Genomic DNA, 20,713 nt, shown 5'->3' with positions numbered 1-20,713 from the left:
AATAATATCTTTAAAAACGAATTGCTACTCGTTCCAATATATATATTTTAAATAATTATTTATAATATTTATTTCTCAGAATAGAAAACATTTAGTTATTAATTCGCTGTGAAATGTCAAGATTGTTTTTTTTTATTTCTATAATCTGTATTTGGTTTTACAATTCAGAATCTAGCATCGGTTTATTACATTAATTTGTTTAATGTAGATTTCAATGTTTGTGTGATGTTTTAAAATATTTGCGTTCTCAATTTCTCCTACATATAAAAAGAACTATATAATTCGAACAGAGTTACTTTGTATATTATAATAAACACCATTTTGAAAATGACGGTGGACGGTGATGATAAACCCCAAAGGGACCGTGTGTTTATGGATATTTCGATTGGTGGCTTGCCGTCCGGTCGTATAATATTTGAGTTATTTAACGATATAGCACCTAAAACTGCTGAGAATTTTCGTGCACTATGTGCTGGAGACATGGGCATTGGAAAAAATACAGGAAAACCTTTAACTTATAAGGTTAGCAAACTTACCTAACTAATAACAGTTTTAAGATTGAAGAAAGTCATTTAGATGGTTGCTAGGTGCTGAACACTGCACCATTCACAGTTAAAAAATATCACATAACTGGTATGACCCTAATTACTCCAATGCTAGATAAGTAATAGTACTGTTTTTTCATAGGGTATGGTCTTTCATCGAGTGGTGAAAGACTTCATGATACAAGGTGGTGACTTTACTCATGCCAACGGAACTGGTGGTGAATCAATTTATGGAGGGACGTTTGAAGGTATTGACATAGATATTTGCATGCATGTATGCATATACTTTAGTCCCAGAAAAGGACATAAGTTACTTTTCTTACCTTTGAAGCGAATAAAATAGGGTGACGCCTTTTGTGCTATAGTAAAGTTTTAAAATTTTTGATTCAGCTAGTAAATAATATATAAAAAAGAAGTAAATAAAGCACAAATATACTCAAGTTGAAAAACTCGTATAAACAATTATCATTAGGGATGGGCTGAAATTAAATTTATGTTTGGTTTAACTGAATTTCGGCAGCTTGAACCAAACTTGGATACTAGTACTACTAAAAAATTGAATGGTAGTACTACTAAAAAATAGATCAGCTTTTAGAGTTTGTATGGAGAAGCAAAATATTATGTAACATTGGAGAAGAAGAATATAATTTAATTTACATCACAGTAAGTTAAGGTTTCAAGTTCAATCCACATTCAGCTCATCTCAAATTATATTTGGTAATTGAAATAGCAATACCAACTCAACCTTTGTCCTGCAATCAATTTAGTTTACAGATTATATTAATTTTATTATATTGATTCGTAGTGTAAGGCACATTCCATCTGCCTTTTGTTTTCTAATCTGAGAGTTTGCCATATTATTTCTCATAAGGACCACTTTGAAATTATTTATAAATTATATGTAAATCATAAAATATAGAATAATAATAATTTGAATCATACTTGTAGTAGTAATAGTTTTTCAGAATTTTGTGCTAAACTCCAGCTTTTTTATATAAATGTATAATTGTAACAGACAGGGAAACAATATATTTATTATGTATATAAAGAAGAAATTTACTTGTGAATGATAATGATTATAATGAAATGAATTTCAGATGAAACTTTTGAGCTCCAACATGATAGACCATATTTGCTGTCCATGGCTAACAGGGGCAAGGACACAAATGGTTCACAGTTCTTTATGTAAGTTATGCACGATAGAGGGTAAGGAATTGTTAATATTTTATAAAGATCCAAGAATAAAGCAGGAATTTATTATTCATTATGATTTAAAGTTTAGTAACTGCATTTAAATATGACCCACCACACTGCTCTAAAGTGTGTTGGATGCACATGTTTCCTCATGAAGTTTTCCTTCACCAAAAATTTTAAGGTAATTATCAACATAAATTAAGCATTTGAAATTCACTTGTGCTGTCCCAGATTTGATTGGCACCTTTTTTAACCTTTTATTTAAAACAAATATCTGATGGATGCAGGTTTTAATTTTGCCAAAATATATTGATGAATGTTCCTAATAATGGTTCTTGTTTAATCATTTTGATTTACTTTAATATTCTGCATTAGTATGGCGAATAAAGTGCACTTTGTTGAATACAGACATTATTCTGAACTTATAAACAATAGCCAAAGAGCACTTGGACGGCACTCAACTTGTCATTTGACGAAAAAATTGTGTGAAGTACATGCAAAAATGAAAGTGGAGTGACTAAGTTATGCTGAAATTTGTAGAATTACATGAAGTTGTACTATATTTATAGAACTATTTAGAGTTATCAATTATAAAAATGGAAATAAGCATAGAAAAAAAAAAAATCCAAATAAACATTTTCTACCTGTTTTCCATAAAATGTTATGTTTAATTTGGAATTTCAAGTACATTGATTATTGCAAATATTTTGCTAGCAACCTATAAACTTACCTAAAAAGAAAACTTTTAATATTTTGAAATAAAGAATCTTTGTTACAATTGGTATGTAAGTACTATTTTATTGAATGTACTTCTTCAAAGTGAACACTGGCTCACTGGATCACTGCCTCGTTCATCATACTATTATCAAGTAAATACTTTTAGTTAAATGATGGTATGTGGCATCATAATGAAAACTTAATTTGTGTATTAATTATGACTTGTAACTACGATACACTATGATAATCGTTAGGCCACACCGATTCTGCTGTATGTAATCTTTTGAACCAAGAAGTTCTGACCTCATGTGAGAAGGAGATAGCAATATTCTGATCGCGTACAGCAGAGTCGCTCTTGTCGTTATAACGAATGTGTGCTCGAAGTCATCCACCGCCAGTGTGACGTGTCCGTTGTTGCGTAGAACGCGGCCGACGCAGGGAGCGGCGCGCTATCATTCTTGTTGTGTTCTGTGTGTTGTAGAACAACACAGCCGGCGCCCCATCTCGACAAGTGAGTTAATATCTACTAATAACTATCATTTTAATTGTTTACGTTTACAATGTGTGGTGAATGTGTCGCGTGTGTGTCAGTGTGCACGTAGTGTTCGGGCACGTGGCGGGCGGCGCGGCGCTGGTGCGCCAGCTGGAGGCGCTGGCCGTGGACCGCAACGCGCGCCCGCTGCAGGACGTCGTCGTCGCCAACTGCGGCCAGCTCGTGCGACTCAAGCCCGGTCAGTCCGATACTCTCCGCCCCGTGCAGATTTTTCTGTTATTTATATTCTTCGCAATAATTAAAGCATCAGATCAAATATTAGTGCCTAAAAATCGTATGTGACGTCACAAGGCTATTTTATATTATGACGTTACAATTATTCGTGACACCTATTTTTTTAATCAGTAGAGTTTATTTGTACATTTCAAAAAGTCATGTAAATTAAAATAATCATAATTTATTATAAATGATATCTATTACAATGATCGTTATTTTATCACATTTTCACAGGCAAGAAGCGTAAGCAAGAAAAGGAAAAAGAGAAGGAGAGTGGGGAGGAATCGGACCAGTCCCACAAGAAAGATAGGAAGAAGAAGAAGGATAAGAAGAAGAGGCGGTATTTAATTGCTATTCAATTTTTCATTCCATTTCATTTTACTAGTTTTACTCTGTTGTATATCAGAAAACTTAGCCTTTAGATACATTTATCTCCAATTCAGAGCATTATACACTAAGTTTTGTAGGCTTTTAAATAACCAGTACCGTATTTAATAATAATTTCAGTTGAATTAATATTTAAAATAATTTTATCACCAGCCATTCAGACCGTTCAGCCGACGAAGAGGTCCCCGAAGCACCGTCTCATCCCCTGGTCACAACATCTAAGATAGACCCGAGGGAGATACCTGAAGTACCAACTAACAGGTTTCTCATGAGAGGCGGTCGTGATCAAGACAGAGATAATAGGAATGACGCCAGGAGGGACCGAGAAAGGTATGTTTAGCAATTATTTTTAAATTTATACAGTAAGTTACATTGAGCAACTGAGTTCCTAATTGTGTTGAGTATTTTATATCCATTTAAATTCTCTATAATTAATAGTTTTCTCTTTAAAAGAGGAAAACTATTCCTATATTGAAAAAAGTCACAGAAGTAACGTAATTAAATATTATAATTTATTTACAGCTTCAGTCAATTTTTGATGTAACTTGATAAAGTATGGTGAAAATTTTAATATTGCATTTTTTGAACATTATTTTAACTATTTTGTTTAATTTATTGTACAATATCATACAAAATCATGTAAATAGTTTTAAAGGTCTGTATTTTAATTGTAGCTTTTTTATTTGTAGGATGCATTATCGTGAAAGGGAACGTCACTCGTACACCCGCAGTGGGAGAATCATAAAAGGTCGTGGAGTATTTGTGAGTAGGCCAATTTACTAACCTATCTTCAAACAAATAAATGTTATAATTTAAAGTGACTATAATCCACGGGCAACAAATGAATATATGGAGTAGTTTTATACTTGAAATATTTTTTTACGTATATGATTTATTTTTGAATACGCCGTTGGTCTAGTGGTTAATGTAACTGACTGCGATGTCGGGTGTAGAGGATCTACATACATACATACACCTACATGATAAATATATATAATTATGCGAAATTCCAATAATATGATAGAAATATATATTGAAATAACCTTCTTTTTTGAAGTTGGTTAAAATGTTACATTGGTGTACTGTTCTTCCTATGAAAACCTCTTTAAATTTATAAAAGTATGTAAAAGCTCTTACCCATTTTCCCGAACCACGCACAAAGAACAATGTAGGTAAGCCAAGTATAATATTTTGTATAATTATACAATATCTGTTAACAATAAAAACAAATTATACTTACAAAAAAAAACCGACTCTGTATACACTGAGCAGTGAAGTATTAATGTCGTAAGTTGATGGTATAGTCGGTCGGCGCCACATTTGAGTCGTGTTTTCGTCCGTGAGACGTTACCCAGTGGTCGTTGATGAAGAGCGAGCGTCACGTCAAGCGGGCCTCAGTCCCGAAAGGTCGGATCTCATTCTGAATGCGCGCGCTCGAATCGCCCCTCTTGGCCCGCGTGGGATGAGTATTAAATACGTGATTTGCGTGGCAGCGCTACCGCACGCCGTCCCGCTCGCGCTCGCGCTCGGCCACGCCGCCGCACTGGCGCCAGGCGCAGCGCCGCATCGTCAAGCTGCAGCACGTCGAGGTGAGGACGCACCATGTTACCGCTTTAAGTGTTCAACTTTACTGATAAACGTGTCTACTTAATGCACATGAAACTTTTAGCAGAACATGTAGCGCAAACCGGAGGTTTTAGTATATGAGCAGTATTAAGTTTAATAATAATATTAACCGCCTTAAATTTAGGCCTTTGCCGTGTGACGAGCGTAAATTTCATGTTCATGTAAACAATTAAAAAAAAAAAAAAACAAAATGATCTCGAATAAATCAGATACAAGTGAGCACCAAAATATATAAGCAGTAATGTAGATAAATATTAATTTAATGTTGTAACAGATTGAACGCAGGCCTATAGAACTCGAGAGACCAAAGAGCAAAGTGGCCGTGCAGCATCACAGCAGTAAGTCCGATCACTATTTAATTTAAACACAGTACGTTATTAACATAACTCTTTAAAAATACTCGAATATTTAAATTTACTTAAAGTACTTCAGAATAATGTGTATAGGCAAACATCGGAAACTATAGTATTGTATAGTTCCAACAAGTGCAAGTGGGACAGCAAATAAAATAATTCTTTTACGACTAAAATTTTGGTTTTAAGGAATCATACAGAGCGAATGTTACCAATTGTCGACTTTTAGTTTTTTGAAGTATCAACAATTTTATGAATATATTATATTATCTGCCGTCTCAGATACAAATAATAATCATCAATTCTACTGATTTTCATTCATATATGATAATGTCCGAGTGAGCATTATAATTTCTCCATTTATACTTAATTCACGATGACCTACAACATTGTGAATTCACCTATAATCTACCAATAAAATGAAATTTAATTTAGCATGTTCAGACTTTTTACAACAGGTTATTTTTTTGAATAGGAAAATAAAAAAATATATTAAAAAACAAAACAATATTTTTAAAAATATTCGTAACATTTCCAAATGTTGCCAAAAATTTGTCAATACGACACTCGCGGAAAGAGATCAGAATAGAGGCTTTACGTGATTACTAAGGAAGGAGAAAGTAAATTGACACCATCTTAACCAGTGTAACTCCAATGTCTTGTAGTATGTAATCTTGGAGATTTTTTCTATAATTGTAACTTTTTTTGATAGAAGAAGGAGAAGAGGGCACTCCTGAGAGACCGCGGGAGAAAGAGGAGGGAGAATGTGATTCAACTTTAGGTATGTATCATACAGAGATTTTTATATGGCTGGACTTTTACTGAGATTTTGATTCCAAAGACTAAACTGGAATCTCAATTGTAAATTAAGAGTGCTGTCGTAAATTAAATATTACTTCGTTCCAGATCAATCTCGTCACGAGAAGATAGATTACAACGCGTTGGACTTCGAAGAGGATATAGAACATGACGGTATTCATAGCTTTGCATAATAATATTTGCTTTTTTTTAATTCCAAAACATTGAGTACGTAAAATATTAACGATCGTTATTTAAGCGAGTGATCGGCCTTACGTGCACCTTTTGAAATCGTTCGTTCGTGAGCAGATCGCGTGGCGGGCTCGGAGCGCGCCGAGCTGCTGGCGCGGGCGCTCGGAGTCAACCCCAAGCGGTGAGTCGGCACACTGCCACTGCACATAGTAGGCACATCACACTTTCCACACTCCAAATCAAAATATACTTTATATAAGTAGGCTTCAACGGTCCTTTTTGAATTGTCATATTACACTACTGAATTAAACGTTAAACGTTAGGTTCAACCGACAAGAATAGGCAAGAAACTCACTAGTTAAAACTCAACTATTTCAAAATATGCAATATAAAGTGATGTTATTTAAATACAATTATATAAAAATATCCTACCTAAAAGTCGACGAGTATTAGCTCCACGCTTTATTATCATCTACATGATATTACGTCACGAGTACCTAGCCCCGAGGACTTTTCTTCGCTCTGTTTGGAGTCCGAAACGAGCTCGACTCACTTGTCGTGTTCACGGAGTGTTTTCCACCGAGTGTGACACCCGCGCATGCGCCAGGCACGACGAGTGGCGCGGCGAGGCGCGCTCCCCGCGGCGCGGCCCGCAGTCGGCCGTGGCCGCCGTGCCGCCGCCCGGCGCGCCCGCCCCCGCCGCCCCCGCGGGCCCCCCCGGGGAGTACGACCCCTTCAGCCTGCTGCGCAGCACCTTCACCAAGAACAGGCCCGCCAGGTGACTAGAAAGTTGCTTTTATTGTATCCATTACGTACATTATTGAGTGATAGTCGTCTACTCTAAGGTTGGCTTTCTGTCGTATCCTAAAATTGATTACGTAGCGTAGTTTGAAACTGTACCTTTTTGTAGTAGGAAAGAAGAACGTCCCGAGAGATACGATAGACACAGAGAGGAGAAGCAATTGCGTGACAAGCACAGAAACGAGAGGGAGCAGAAGTACTCGGAACACGACGACAAGACCAAGAACTCGAATAAACAGCACGTATATAAAGAGGATAGGCGTCAACCCGACGACGAGAGAAAGTCGAGCGAAAGGGAACGAAACAAGGAACGCAGGGATCGCACCGATGTTTCGAGAGACAATCTTAAAGAGGTGCCTCTGGAAAGGCAAAAGTCCAGAGACGATAAGCGCGATAGGTCTAGGGAGAGATATTGGTCCAAGGAGAGGAGCGATAAGAGGGAGAAGGACGATAGGAGGGAGAAGTCGAGGGAGAAAGATAGGAATAGAGATGACAAGAAGAAGAATGATAAGGACAGGAAGACTAACTCGGCGAATGTTAAGGATAGGTAAGTGTGCTTGTGCGATTGTATTGTTTAACAATAACTAAATTCTAAAGTATCTTTGATCTTTCGGAATTTAGATATAAAAACATTGATTTTTTTATGGATACTAGTTTCAGGTTAATGAAAACCTAACAATGATACTTAAACTGAATCATTAAATAGTATAATATTCCTCTTTAATTTGTATTTTTATTGTACTGCTACAATCAAACAGTATTGAAGAATAGATTTGACAATATTCCTAACCTAAAACTATCAAAACTTCAAATTCGTCTTTTTGAGAATCTACATCAAAACATTTAAAAAACAAAACATTATAAACGTTACCTATTTTCCGCCTTTTTGTTCAGATCAAAATCACCAACTCCTGAACGCAAACAATCGTCGGATCACAAGTCTACGGACGAAGAAAAGAAAAAGGTAAAGTTTACTTTTGACAATTATTATCGAAAGCAACTACAGGTCACAAGATATGTTAATAAAGAGAAGATGCGTAAGCCCAACAGTGGGTAATTTTAGAGCGGTTAACATAAGCTTATCGAACATACCTTTAGTTCGACTCATTTGAATATATTCTGTAGCTTTAGGAATTATTTATTGAAGTTTGAAATCTTGTCAATTTCATTCAGTTTAATATTTTCAGATAACTAATAACAGTTTTGTTGTAGGGCTTTGGGCAAGTTTGTCTTGGTAGGTACCAACCACTCATCAGATATTCTATCGCAAAACTTAGTACCGTGTTCCGGCTTGAATGATGAATGAGCCCGTGTAACTACAGGCACGAGGGACATGACATCTTTATGCCTAATGCTGGTGATACAATAAATGAATAATATTTCTTACAGTAATAATGTCTATGGGCAGTGGTGAACACTTACCACCAGAAGGCCCATTTGCCGGTCCGCATACTTTAATGACATTAAAAATAGTGGGAAATATATGATATCCAACGCATTTGTTTAAGAACTTCCAAGATACTCTACAGTGGCTCGGATACTTAAAACAGTGTCGAATACAAGATATTTCCGGTAGATACTTTCGAAAAGACCTTTATATATTTAATTAAATCGAGAGAGACAATGGAAAACTAGTAAGAGTCCACTGGAATGTAGTATGTGTTGTTGATTTTCGTTTTATTTCACAGGAGGAAGAAAGGAACGAGGCTCGCAAGGAGCTGATGGAGATAGTCCGTCTCATCAAGTCGAGGCAACGCGAGCGGGAGAGTAAAGCCTCAGGTAATATCTTATGGTGTCTACCGGATATTGAACATCGAAAGGAATTTCCATAGTGTGCCGTGCTCTCACACGGTGCTATCTATTGTCCGAACATGACAATCTTAAATATCTAAAAATGCCTTATTTGCACAAAAATTATAATTTAATATTGATTTTGTTTCTTCGTCGGCTTTAGTTAAATGTCAAAGAAGTCTACTATAGCAAATTTCTGTGTTAACTGTTCAATACTTGTTCGCTCAGTTCCACAAAAACTTAAGTGACATTTAGAGGGTTATTTTTAATGTAGGCATCATTGTCATGTAGTTAAATACAGCTAGGTTTGAAAATATTACATCAATACGGATGTTTTAGTCGGAACTCTCATTCTCAACAAATTTACCACTACAAGCTAAGTATTGTTCGTCTTACAAAAATTTCATGGACAATGTAAATGTGGTATTTTGGTGGTTTTCGTAAATGCCTTTGATTCGAAACCTCCATGTGATCTTGGCTACTCGTGTAAATGCAGATATTAATGCGATTGCAGAGGTGATAATTACAAATATATAATTAGTAAATAATTGAACGTACAGAGACTAAGAAGAAGCGTCGTTCGTCGAGCTCGTCCTCGGACTTGGACGACCGAGACAAGCGGCACCGCAGTCGGAGCAGGTACCGTGCTTACTGAAATATCATTTAGATTTTTTATTATAAATAACTAAAACAATTACCTTTAAACTCGACTTAATGTAACCCTAATATCCGCAGAGGGGCCCGGCCGCGCCGCTCGCGCAGCCCCCGCAGCCCCCGCAGCCCCCGCAGCCCGCGCAGCCCCCGCGCGAGGCGCGCCCGCCGCTCCGGCTCGTCCGACTAATGCGTTGCCATTACATTACACATCGATGGTTCAATTTTAAACCGATTCATACACTTGCACATTCAAAAATATTTCATTTTTTATAATAATAAATAAAAAATGTCGTTTCCAATGAAGTGTCTCATATTAACGAACCTTATATTACGAGCGGTGATGTGTATAAATTGGTTTGAATTCGATTACATAATGAAATAATGTGTGCGAGTACCTTTACGTTGACTACATTTTTTTCTTAATAATATAACGGCCGATTGATAAACAAATAGATAATTTAATCTATAATTGTAATTTTGTTCTTACTATTCATAATTATTCAATATTCAGAAACGACTCTTAAATTCCATGGAATTAGAAAATTGTTCTTACATTGGGTAGTAAAATTGACCGAATTGTAAATTTCCTAACGTGTATAAATTACGATTGTTATACTGAAGTAAGGAGTTTAAGCAAAAGTTTTTTTTTTCATATAAAAATGGATTTACAATGTTTTTCTCTTTAATCAGTGCTGTTTCTACACTTTTGATTATTAAATTAGGACACAAGAATATGACGTAGTTTTATATACATAATAGGACCTTCGACGAATTCGATTTCGCATTAGTTTTATTTTTAATTTGTATGATATAAGATACCTTTGTGTTTTAAGGGAATATAACCTTATGAATAGACTTACATTATGTTGGATTTTTATTTTAGTCAATAAATATTTACGCTCTTACTAATAAATTGGGGGGGGGGGTATATAGTTGCACGAGGAATCATCTCATTCTGGCATCGGTAATTTAACATTTAAAGAAAAAGATGTAACTATACACCAATATCCAACGTTTATTAGTAAGAGGGTAATTTTCAATGGGCTTTTTATTATTTTTATTATACTAATTATGGTTTTAGAAATTTTAAAATCAGCAGACTAAAACTTTAAATCCTGAAACACTCATTGGCAAAAGCTACGTCAATAAATATTAAATATTCAAATTTATTATTAGTAATACAATGTAACTTGTATTAAATATCAACTATGTATTTTCTGTTCTCAAGCAATTATCCCGCTAACAAGATTGCAATTAAAATATTTTTTTAAAACCGTTTTCTCTATCCTCTCCTCTCCTCATCATATCTCAGCGCAATGCTCATCACATTTACGTCATAAATAATTAAAAATAATATTTCTAGAAAATGAACACACTATATCTTTATTTATATATAATTCATCTGTAAGTCAGTAGGTCACTGAACTTTTCCTGAACTCGTTGGTTTATATCTCGATCGTGGCGTTACTTACCGGGTCGAATAACCTTTAAAACGAGGGAAAATATATGTAAAAAAAAAAAAAAATTTCCTTTGCCCATATGAAGTCGGAGCTGGTTATTTTGTATCAAATAAATTCAAAGCGAAAATGTTTAAAATGTATTTAACGAAGGATACCTATTTTATTCTTAGCAAATTAACAAAAACCCAGCGTAAGTAAGGCTTGCGCAAGAAGGTTTTCCTAACTTCATGTATAAAAACGGCAAAAAAATCATGTCTGTTGTATAGGAGGCCCTTAAATATTTATTTTATTCATTAATATTTATATTTAGTATTTTTTGCTATAGCAGCAACAGAAATACATGATTTATGAATATTTCAAGTGTTACGGTTCATGAGATACAGCCTGGTGACAGTCGAACGGACGGACAGAGTATTGGTTTTACTCTTTGGGTACGGAACCCTAAAAGAGATACTTCGAGGGTGTTTACTGCTAAGGCAATATTCATAGATTTGACCGAAGTTATACGCTGCTTAGAATCAATTCTAATATGATTATATATTTCATAGAAGTTATTAAATTATCATAAGGGAACTTAATAAGGTTATAAATAAGTAAGGTATTTTAACAAATTTATACTAGCCCGTCTGTGTATTTACGAGCTATGAGTAGGTACTCAATAGATATTTAACCATCTAACAGCAATACTTAGAATTCTGTTTACTATCCTACTTCGTAGCTAGGGTTTTGTACAAGCCCGTCTGGGTAGCTACCATCCACTCATCAGATATTCGGCCGCCTAACAGCAGTACTTAATACTGTTGTGTTCCGGTTCGAAGGGTGAGTGGGCCAGTGTAACTAGAGGCACAAGGGACATAACATCTTAGTTCCCGAGGTTGGTGGTGCATTGGTGATGGAGGGAATGGTTAATATTCCTTGCAGCGCCATTGTCTATGGGCGATGACGACTACTTACCATCAGGTAAATTGTAATATTAGCCAGATTGATATACTTATTATTCTATAGTTGAACTCTCAATAATCTCTATTTAAATAATTTATGACTAAATTGGAGAACTAGCGATAAACAATAATAGCTAGTACAATGCACAAGAAAGATGACCACTTCTGCAACCTTTGTAGCGCAACTTTTATTTAGGTCTTCAACAGTGTGTACATTGATTAAAATAATATAATATAACAAAAATAAAGTTCTATTGTTCTAAGTGTCACAATGACTTAAAGAAGAACATTTTTTTTTTAAGTTTAATCTTTAAAGGTTTATTTATTATATTTAACGGTTATTAAATTTTTATTATGTTTTTAAAGACTCCCTAATTAGGGGTCGAATAATAAATCCTACAAGTAATGCGGCCAACCTACCGATACCAAACAAAATTATTAAGTAACCTGAGGCGTCTTAACGTTGGTCCCGGACTTGATCATCATCGACGAGACACCCTCAACGCTCGAGGGCTGGGTTATTTGCACAACCAGCATCCTGGATTAAGATCACATTGGTAACAGAAATGAAATCTAAAATTACGGCCGATATATGTTCTACTAAATCCTACCCAAATAAATTCCTCTATTATAAATTAAAATGATTGCACGACTGCTCTCAGACGGGTTGGTCCATCAAGTCTGATTTCGAGTCTATAAGATCATTAAATCTTGCGCTGGTGTTAAACGGCGGTTTTTAGTTCTATTTTTTTTTTGTAAGTTTAATTTTCATATTCATTTCATCCTTATTATCTTTTTGTAACTTTTTTGTAACAACAACCGACATACAATGCATAGTGTCATAAAATATAAAAGCGAATAATTTTGCACAGGACTTACTTGTATAACGAAGTTGGTACTACGAAAGTATTTTTGAAACCCCTAAAAGGTTAATAAGGGGATGAAAGTTTTAATGGAAGTTCGTCATTATTTTAGTTAGAAACGCGGAAATTCCGTGTTATTTCTAGTCCTAATTCTTTTACTGAAAGCTGACATATAAATACTACTAAAAGCTTAAAAGGAGGATATAGTCAGAGCACGTTTCAAAACTTTAATATTTGAGAAAAACGGCTGTTTTGAGATGTTTCCGATGGGAATAAATTATAATTTATTAACTTTGTAAAGTTACGCAAATTGGTGTTAAGCGATATAAGTGATAATGGTGCTGCTGATGTTTTAACTAAATTTGTTCCAAAACTTTTAGTTTCTAAAGTTTAGACTGTTTTGTACAAATGTAGAATTGATATAAATATAGTATGTTTCTTTTTTAATTCTTTGAATTACCTTATCGTTAAAGCTATAATTTCTGTCTAAGCCTATCTGTAAACAGTAGATTATCGGTAGCATTGATATCGTTTGGCGATGGCGATGCCGACGACCTCGCTCCCTCTTTATTTAAAGTTTAATTATTCGTAAGTACTGTAGTAAGTACTTCTGTACGTCTGATAATCCAGAGTCGCAGAGTCGTCATTGTGAAAATCATAAAAAAGAACGTATTTTTTGGTCATTGGGCGATCCTAGGCTCAAAGAAACTGGATACAGTAAGCCAGTCAATATACTTAAAATAAGCGAGACTGGGCGCGATTTTTTTCTCAGTAAGCAGAAGATTTTTTTCACAGTAAATCTCAAATTCTTGTACATTAGTGTTTAATTCAGCTTATTTACTTTACTTTGTGCCTAGTGAATGAAATGGGCCGAGCAAAGCTGATGCCGCCAAAATCCGCGTGTGGTCTAGGGCCACGACTGTACTTTTCACATTTCACACGTCAACTTTACATAACATTAAATCCCACGCCAGCACAACTAAAAATATATATAAATATGCTTCAGCCAAGCGAAGTAAGCCATTTATCAGGGATTTTATCTATCCCAAAGCAAACTATAGTTTAAGTATTAGTTTAAATTCAACAAAACATTTAAAAAAAATTAAGATGGCGTTACGTGAATTTACCTAGGTAATTGAAACCAGTAGAACTATTCTGTAAGAATAAAGAAACTCACGATACTTTTATTTTAATAAAATGAAAAAATCTGCCTCTACAAAGACTAATACTGGGGAAATTGGTATTTATTTCTTATAGAGGTATTATCTCAAGTGTTCACTTTACATCTTTGTGAAAAACGACTTACGGTGTTACGTTATTTTAGGCGGTCCCTCGCCGAGAACATTCATCTGATAGTAAGTTACTTAGTTGAGTGAGAAGAATTGAACGTTATAGCGCGCATACTATGATGATATCTCATATCTTAGATGGCTACATTACTGGCGAACGCTCCTGGTGGTTCCTTATTAAGAGCCCTAAAGTTTTATAATTATAGTACTGTTGTAACATTTTACAGTTCCGACTTAGTGAATTCTGAAGTGACCTAATGCAGTAATGAACTTATAAGTACTTGTATCTCAGGCGTGCTATAAAGAAATATGCTTCTGAGATCCGTGCTTTTACTACAAAATGCAAGCAAAAAGCTTTTGTATTCCACCATATAAGTGTTTAAATAAAGTCCTTATTCAAATTTCTAAATAACAAAAATACTTTTATAATTTCAAACTATAAACTTAAATATAATATTACATGTTACCAGTGTCATGTTTATATTATTATTAAGTTCCATTAATACACTTTTTTAAGTATTTATTTCAAACATATTTTGTTATTTTAATTGATGAATAGATAAGCTGATCGTGTGATAATACCTCTTAAAAGAAATAAATACCGATTTCCCCAGTTTTACACTCTTTGTAGAGGCAGATTTTTTTCATTTTAATAAAAAGAAGAACACTATTTAGGTAACGCATGTAAAAAAGGCATGTGTGTGCGATTTACGCAGGGTAGAAGTGTTACTTCGGTAACAATTAAATTAAATATTTTCTTTTCACTTGTCTCTATGTCGTGGCTCATTTTCGTTCCGAGTTACTAAACTAGTTTGAAGAAAAACTAGTTTGTGTAGATTACGCTAAGAGTATCAAAAATAGACCGGGAGCAGGTTTTCAGAAAATTCTAGTAATTTGTAAAACGGATAGCGACCCTTCAGCGGTTAAATTACGTCATTAATGAAACGAAAATGATGGTCATAGCGCTGTTCGTCGGCGCGTAATGACAGGACGATTAATTGAACTTTTCGGATAATTTTCGGGTTCCAAACGATTAGTTACACAAAGAATCTTAAGTTTTCTGGTAGCTTTTAATACAATAATGCTATCTAACTTATTATTAATTTTAATTTGTATTTACTGTAAACAGTGGAAATTACTTTTTACACCGTCTTTCCGACAAATGTATTAACTCTTTTGCCTGTTCCATTGGCCCCCTCTTAGCCACAACACGTCAGTATGGTCAATTCATATTTATTGAAAAAGGTACCAACTGTTTAAGTCCTGTATTTACCTAGGTAAACATTTATATGTCTAATTATATTATTTAACTTTCTCCTGCTAGTTGAATTCAGAAGTGAACAGTATTCATTAAATAATAACACTTACTATAATATTTAATTATTTACTTGGCGGAAACTCTATCTAGATCTTTGTCTATAGTTTGTGTGTGTAAAAGAAATGTATGAGCCACGTGTTCACTTTTTGTCAGAAAAATTGTCTAAGAGTCGCGAGCATAATACACACCATTATGTATTTATAGCATATTCGATTCAATTAATTAACTCGACTTACTTTACTAGTAAACTAATACGACAATTAACTGCCCGCCCCGATTTTATACAAGTAAAATTCATAGTTTCACCTCCCATTTCGACCCTTTAAATTGAGATTTAAAATTCTTAGCGGATGCATTTGTAAAAAAAAACAAGATTCAATGTACTTTCACGACTGTGGCTGTGTGTTGGTCTGTCAGGACAAACAATTTTATCAGCATATATTTTATACGTATACTGGCTGTGCCCGTGACTTCGTCCGCGTTTGAATTTAACAAAAAAGTTATTGTTCATTTCGTAGATTTTTCTTTAACTTATTAAAAGTAAGGCCCATCTCAAGGGAGACCAGCAAACAACGTAGGATATAATAATGTGCACAAGTGTGAGCACAAACACATGAACCCTCCACTCTCTATTTCCTCACACTCTTAGTCTGATGGGGCAAATCCGACACGACCGGAATGAGTTTATGCACAGGACCAATTAGTTTGCGTGCTTCATTTGCCGAGGCACGGGAGAGTTTACATACCTCCAACTTCCAGACTCCAGGCAGATAATGAGAATATTTCGATAGAAAAACCCAATAACTTTTCATCGGCCTAACCTGGTGTATCAACCCCGGAACTTGGGATCTGCGCCCACGTGGCATATGTATTCTAATTTTAAATAATTGTATTATAATCAGGGCCGGATCTACCATATGGCTTTTTGGGCTTCGGCCCAGGGATTACAGGCCCCATGGATTACATGGCCCCCTGCAAAGTCAAAGTAAAAAAAAAAGCGATAATGCGAAAGAATTACCTAATTTAATTTAATTAAATAGATCGTTTGGTTTGCAGCCCTGGGATTCCTGCAATTAATCAAACCCATTCAAATCTACATTCAGGTGTATCTTAGGTGGGCCCCTAAGAAGTATTACCCCAGGGCCGAAGTATAATCAGGGAATAAACTCACGGTCCGGCCCTGATTATAATGATATTTATTGATTTTATTGAAAAATATCATGTATAGTCGAGCCTTGAAGGCTGTCAAATGAGCTGCGAATAATGTCCTTCTGGTGAAATTCTGACAATCAATCAACGCTCAGCCCTAAGTATAGGAACTGGTTCTTGTAAAAATTACTAAATAAAACTCTCTGTTTTATAATGTTGTCTTAGATTTTCGCGATTATTACACATTGAAATAAAACTAGTTTTTAACGGATTTAATCGCGTATATTAATTATTTTAACATCCCGACGTTTCGAGCACTTTGCAGTGTTCGTGGTCACGGGCAGACTAAGGTGACATTTGTCTGTTTGAATTAAAAAGAAATATTATTTACAACTACCGCCAACGATTTCTTAATTGGTATCTTGAATAGCGTTCCGGTTGCACGCAGAAGGCACTAACTGTATCTTTAGGTCTTGCAGTCTGTTGGATTTGGGATTTTAAATTTTTAATAAGTGGATCCCAAGTGTTAGAAAGTCTCCAACCATCTTCTCTATTGAAGTTCGGATGTTTTTGAATTTCAATAGCCTCGCGTATCATTCTAGGAATGAATCTGTGTTCTCTAGCGAGGATCTGTGGTTTATCAAATCGAATAAAATGGTTAGGTTTATCCAGAGCATGTTCACAGACTGCAGACTTTGAAGAACGCCTATTTTTGACATCTCCTATATGTTCCTTGACCCTAGTACCGATACTTCTCTTTGTTTGGCCTATGTAAGATAAACCACACTCACATTCGAGTTTATATACTCCCGCAGTTTGTAAAGGGATATTACTCTTGATAGGTCTCAAGAACTGGCTCACTTTCTTATGAGGTAAGGTTTCTCATAAGAAAGTGAGCCAGTTCTTGAGACCTATCAAGAGTAATATCCCTTTACAAACTGCGGGAGTATATAAACTCGAATGTGAGTGTGGTTTATCTTACATAGGCCAAACAAAGAGAAGTATCGGTACTAGGGTCAAGGAACATATAGGAGATGTCAAAAATAGGCGTTCTTCAAAGTCTGCAGTCTGTGAACATGCTCTGGATAAACCTAACCATTTTATTCGATTTGATAAACCACAGATCCTCGCTAGAGAACACAGATTCATTCCTAGAATGATACGCGAGGCTATTGAAATTCAAAAACATCCGAACTTCAATAGAGAAGATGGTTGGAGACTTTCTAACACTTGGGATCCACTTATTAAAAATTTAAAATCCCAAATCCAACAGACTGCAAGACCTAAAGATACAGTTAGTGCCTTCTGCGTGCAACCGGAACGCTATTCAAGATACCAATTAAGAAATCGTTGGCGGTAGTTGTAAATAATATTTCTTTTTAATTCAAACAGACAAATGTCACCTTAGTCTGCCCGTGACCACGAACACTGCAAAGTGCTCGAAACGTCGGGATGTTAAAATAATTAATATACGCGATTAAATCCGTTAAAAACTAGTTTTATCTCTCTGTTTTAATTAATACTGTTTCGATCTCCATTAATTAAACCATTCCATATCCTTAACTATTGGTGATCACGTTTTAACTTTTTTGTAAAGAATAACTTCACTAAGCGCTTCAATTTAAGGCAAAAAATTCGTAAAAGTTACATAACCATCGATTTGTAATTTTCAATTCCGCTTTATTATACGTAAAAAATCTAAACTTTAACTTTTTAACTATAGAAACAATACTTTTTTAGTTTATTTTTAAAAATTAAGTGATTCGAATAATAAGCATCCAAAAATAGTTCATTCATTCATAGTAAAATTTTAAAAGCTCATAAGGCTGCAATAAAGCATTAGGCAAAATTCAAGTCCTCATTTTTTTTTGTTTGTCCGCTTGACGTGAAATGCTTCTTTCTTAAATAACTTTCTTCCCTCATACTCATAATAATTCAAATTCTTATGCGACACCATTCTTTCTAAATGGGAGATCTAATGAACCAACGCGATGATGATGATGACGCAGGATTGTGACACTGTTAAATTTCCAACTCCAGGCATTTCTTCCCACCCCAAATACTAGTATATATTGGGGATAATTCTAACATGCTAGTCACGTGAAATGCCTGCAAATGTCTTATTCCCAGTAATAGAGCAGGAAAGATATCTTATTTTATTTCTCCACGCTGCTCCAATTCGAGTTGGATGCCCTGACTAAATTAATATGATTGCTATTAATTTTTCTTTTTTTTTTAAATAGGTATTTTCATTTATAAATAAAAAATGTGTTTATTACGACTAGTGTAATATTTTTATCTTATTCTAACCGACAATTCGATATAAGTACTAGTTTAATCAAAATTTATTGTATATTTTATAGGACAAAAAAACAGACCACAGCTGAATAGCAATAAACGAAAAAAAACAAGACCCCGAGTCCACTAATATTTGTAACTACTATAGTATCAATAAAGTACTGAAAAAGCCTCTAAGAAGTTTAGCTAAGTAGAAATGAATGGCGGATTAACACACTTACCAATATACGCTGTTAACATTTTTAGCGTCCACGACGATATTCATTTTTAAATTTTGATAATGCTAAAGGAAGCTATCTTTGTTACTATAGACTTTAAAAAAAACCGACCTTCAAATCAATCGCCCTAGGCCCAAGCCTACTCAGCCCCCCGGTAAGAAATCAATTCTTAAGACAATTGTTGATATTTCTTCTCTAACAAAGATAATGTTTTTCGTGATAATTTCTATTCTGAAATATTCTACTTGTACAGCTTTAGGCTTGATTACATAAATTCACTAACCTTCAATTTGGCTTGATGTAACACCTCGTTATAAAAAAATAAATAGCGTTCTTGTTACTGGCAATCTAGAAATTTAAAAAGTATAGGTTGGAAGGTAAGTAAATAAATGGGCGCGTTCCGAGAGGGGAATCATAGGGATCATGATCCTCCAAAATCGTATACGTCTAATTGACATACCGTGTTAATAAAGACAATTTACAATAATTTATTGTCGCTACGATTTTTGAAGCGGCAACATTAAAAAAAAAGAAAACATTGGCGGGAAATTTAAGCTCTCTTCTGGATACGCTGGAAGCGGGAACGTTGTTATAACATTATTTTACATTACTGTATTGTTTTACTTTAATTCTTAACTTAACCAATAAAGAGAAAAACGTTATTAAATTATTTCAAGAGTGATACATACAACTTATATAAATATACCGTACAAATAACTTGCAGCAGTTAATTAACACATAACTTTCTTTTACAAATTTTTCATTTTACTAAGGAAGTTATTAAATTTTCGTAAAAATTTAAAACTTCCTTAGTTAAAATTTAGAAAATCATGTTTCGTCTATTTATTAAGTTGTCAAAATCTCAGTTATATAAGAGCAGGCTATCAAAAAAAAAATTTAGAATTCCATTGATTTTATATTTTTATTAAATTGTTGTTAGTTTTATTATTATTAATCTCTTATTTAAAGTTTATTGTTCACTAAATCTCATTTAATAAATATGACCTAAAAGCCTTTGGTTGGCTAAAGGCCCGCTCCTGCAAGCAGGTATATTAATTTTTCATAAAGTAAAAGGTTATATTTTAATAAATTAATTAGGATTAGGTTACATTCGCTTTTGATGTTGAGCATTAAGAAAAGTATTTTTTTTTCTTTTTAACCTTTACTCCTCCAATATTAGTTTTTTTTTAATAAAAATAATTAATAACAAAATGTAATAGATTCATCATTCGACTTGACAATTTTATTCATAACAGCTTCAAAATGAAATATTAAGTAATTCTTTAAATATTGATGTTTTTTTCTTTTAAAAAACATTAATACGTTATGCTAACAAATCTCGATGTGTTG

At 34.4% G+C, this 20,713-nt stretch overlaps 1 protein-coding gene across 2 annotated transcripts; it reads left to right on the top strand.

The window, feature by feature from the left end:
* Nucleotides 1–171: 171 nt before the first annotated feature.
* Nucleotides 172–10,871, top strand: LOC125067278 (peptidyl-prolyl cis-trans isomerase 8). 2 transcript variants are annotated; one of them, XM_047675770.1, is made up of 19 exons: nucleotides 172–522; nucleotides 688–793; nucleotides 1,643–1,730; nucleotides 2,938–2,967; nucleotides 3,048–3,187; nucleotides 3,460–3,565; nucleotides 3,766–3,942; nucleotides 4,302–4,374; nucleotides 5,106–5,201; nucleotides 5,513–5,576; nucleotides 6,304–6,372; nucleotides 6,498–6,563; nucleotides 6,699–6,762; nucleotides 7,189–7,359; nucleotides 7,495–7,929; nucleotides 8,277–8,346; nucleotides 9,071–9,161; nucleotides 9,734–9,812; nucleotides 9,909–10,871. In XM_047675770.1, exons 1-19 carry the CDS (start codon nucleotides 328–330, stop codon nucleotides 10,012–10,014), a joined length of 2,226 nt encoding a protein of 741 aa, XP_047531726.1. In that variant the 5' UTR covers nucleotides 172–327; the 3' UTR covers nucleotides 10,015–10,871. The 2 variants fall into 2 exon arrangements, with proteins under 2 accessions (XP_047531726.1, XP_047531725.1); XM_047675769.1 differs by having other exon boundaries at nucleotides 7,492–7,929.
* The last annotated feature ends 9,842 nt before the right edge of the window (nucleotides 10,872–20,713 follow it).

This window comes from Vanessa atalanta, chromosome 11 (genome assembly GCF_905147765.1).
Source record: "Vanessa atalanta chromosome 11, ilVanAtal1.2, whole genome shotgun sequence".
NCBI classification, from domain to species: domain Eukaryota; kingdom Metazoa; phylum Arthropoda; class Insecta; order Lepidoptera; family Nymphalidae; genus Vanessa; species Vanessa atalanta.
The sequence above is the reverse complement of the archived record's forward strand: the minus strand, read 5'-3'. Positions and strand labels throughout refer to the sequence as shown.

Excerpts from the sequence above, each read along its gene's own strand:
- LOC125067278 (XM_047675769.1), top strand. The coding sequence starts at position 328 with ATGACGGTGGACGGTGATGATAAACCCCAAAGGGACCGTGTGTTTATG. Across the intron at positions 523-687 it reads GAAAACCTTTAACTTATAAG|GGTATGGTCTTTCATCGAGT; the intron begins GTTAGCAAACTT and ends GTTTTTTCATAG. Across the intron at positions 8,347-9,070 it reads CGGACGAAGAAAAGAAAAAG|GAGGAAGAAAGGAACGAGGC; the intron begins GTAAAGTTTACT and ends TTTATTTCACAG.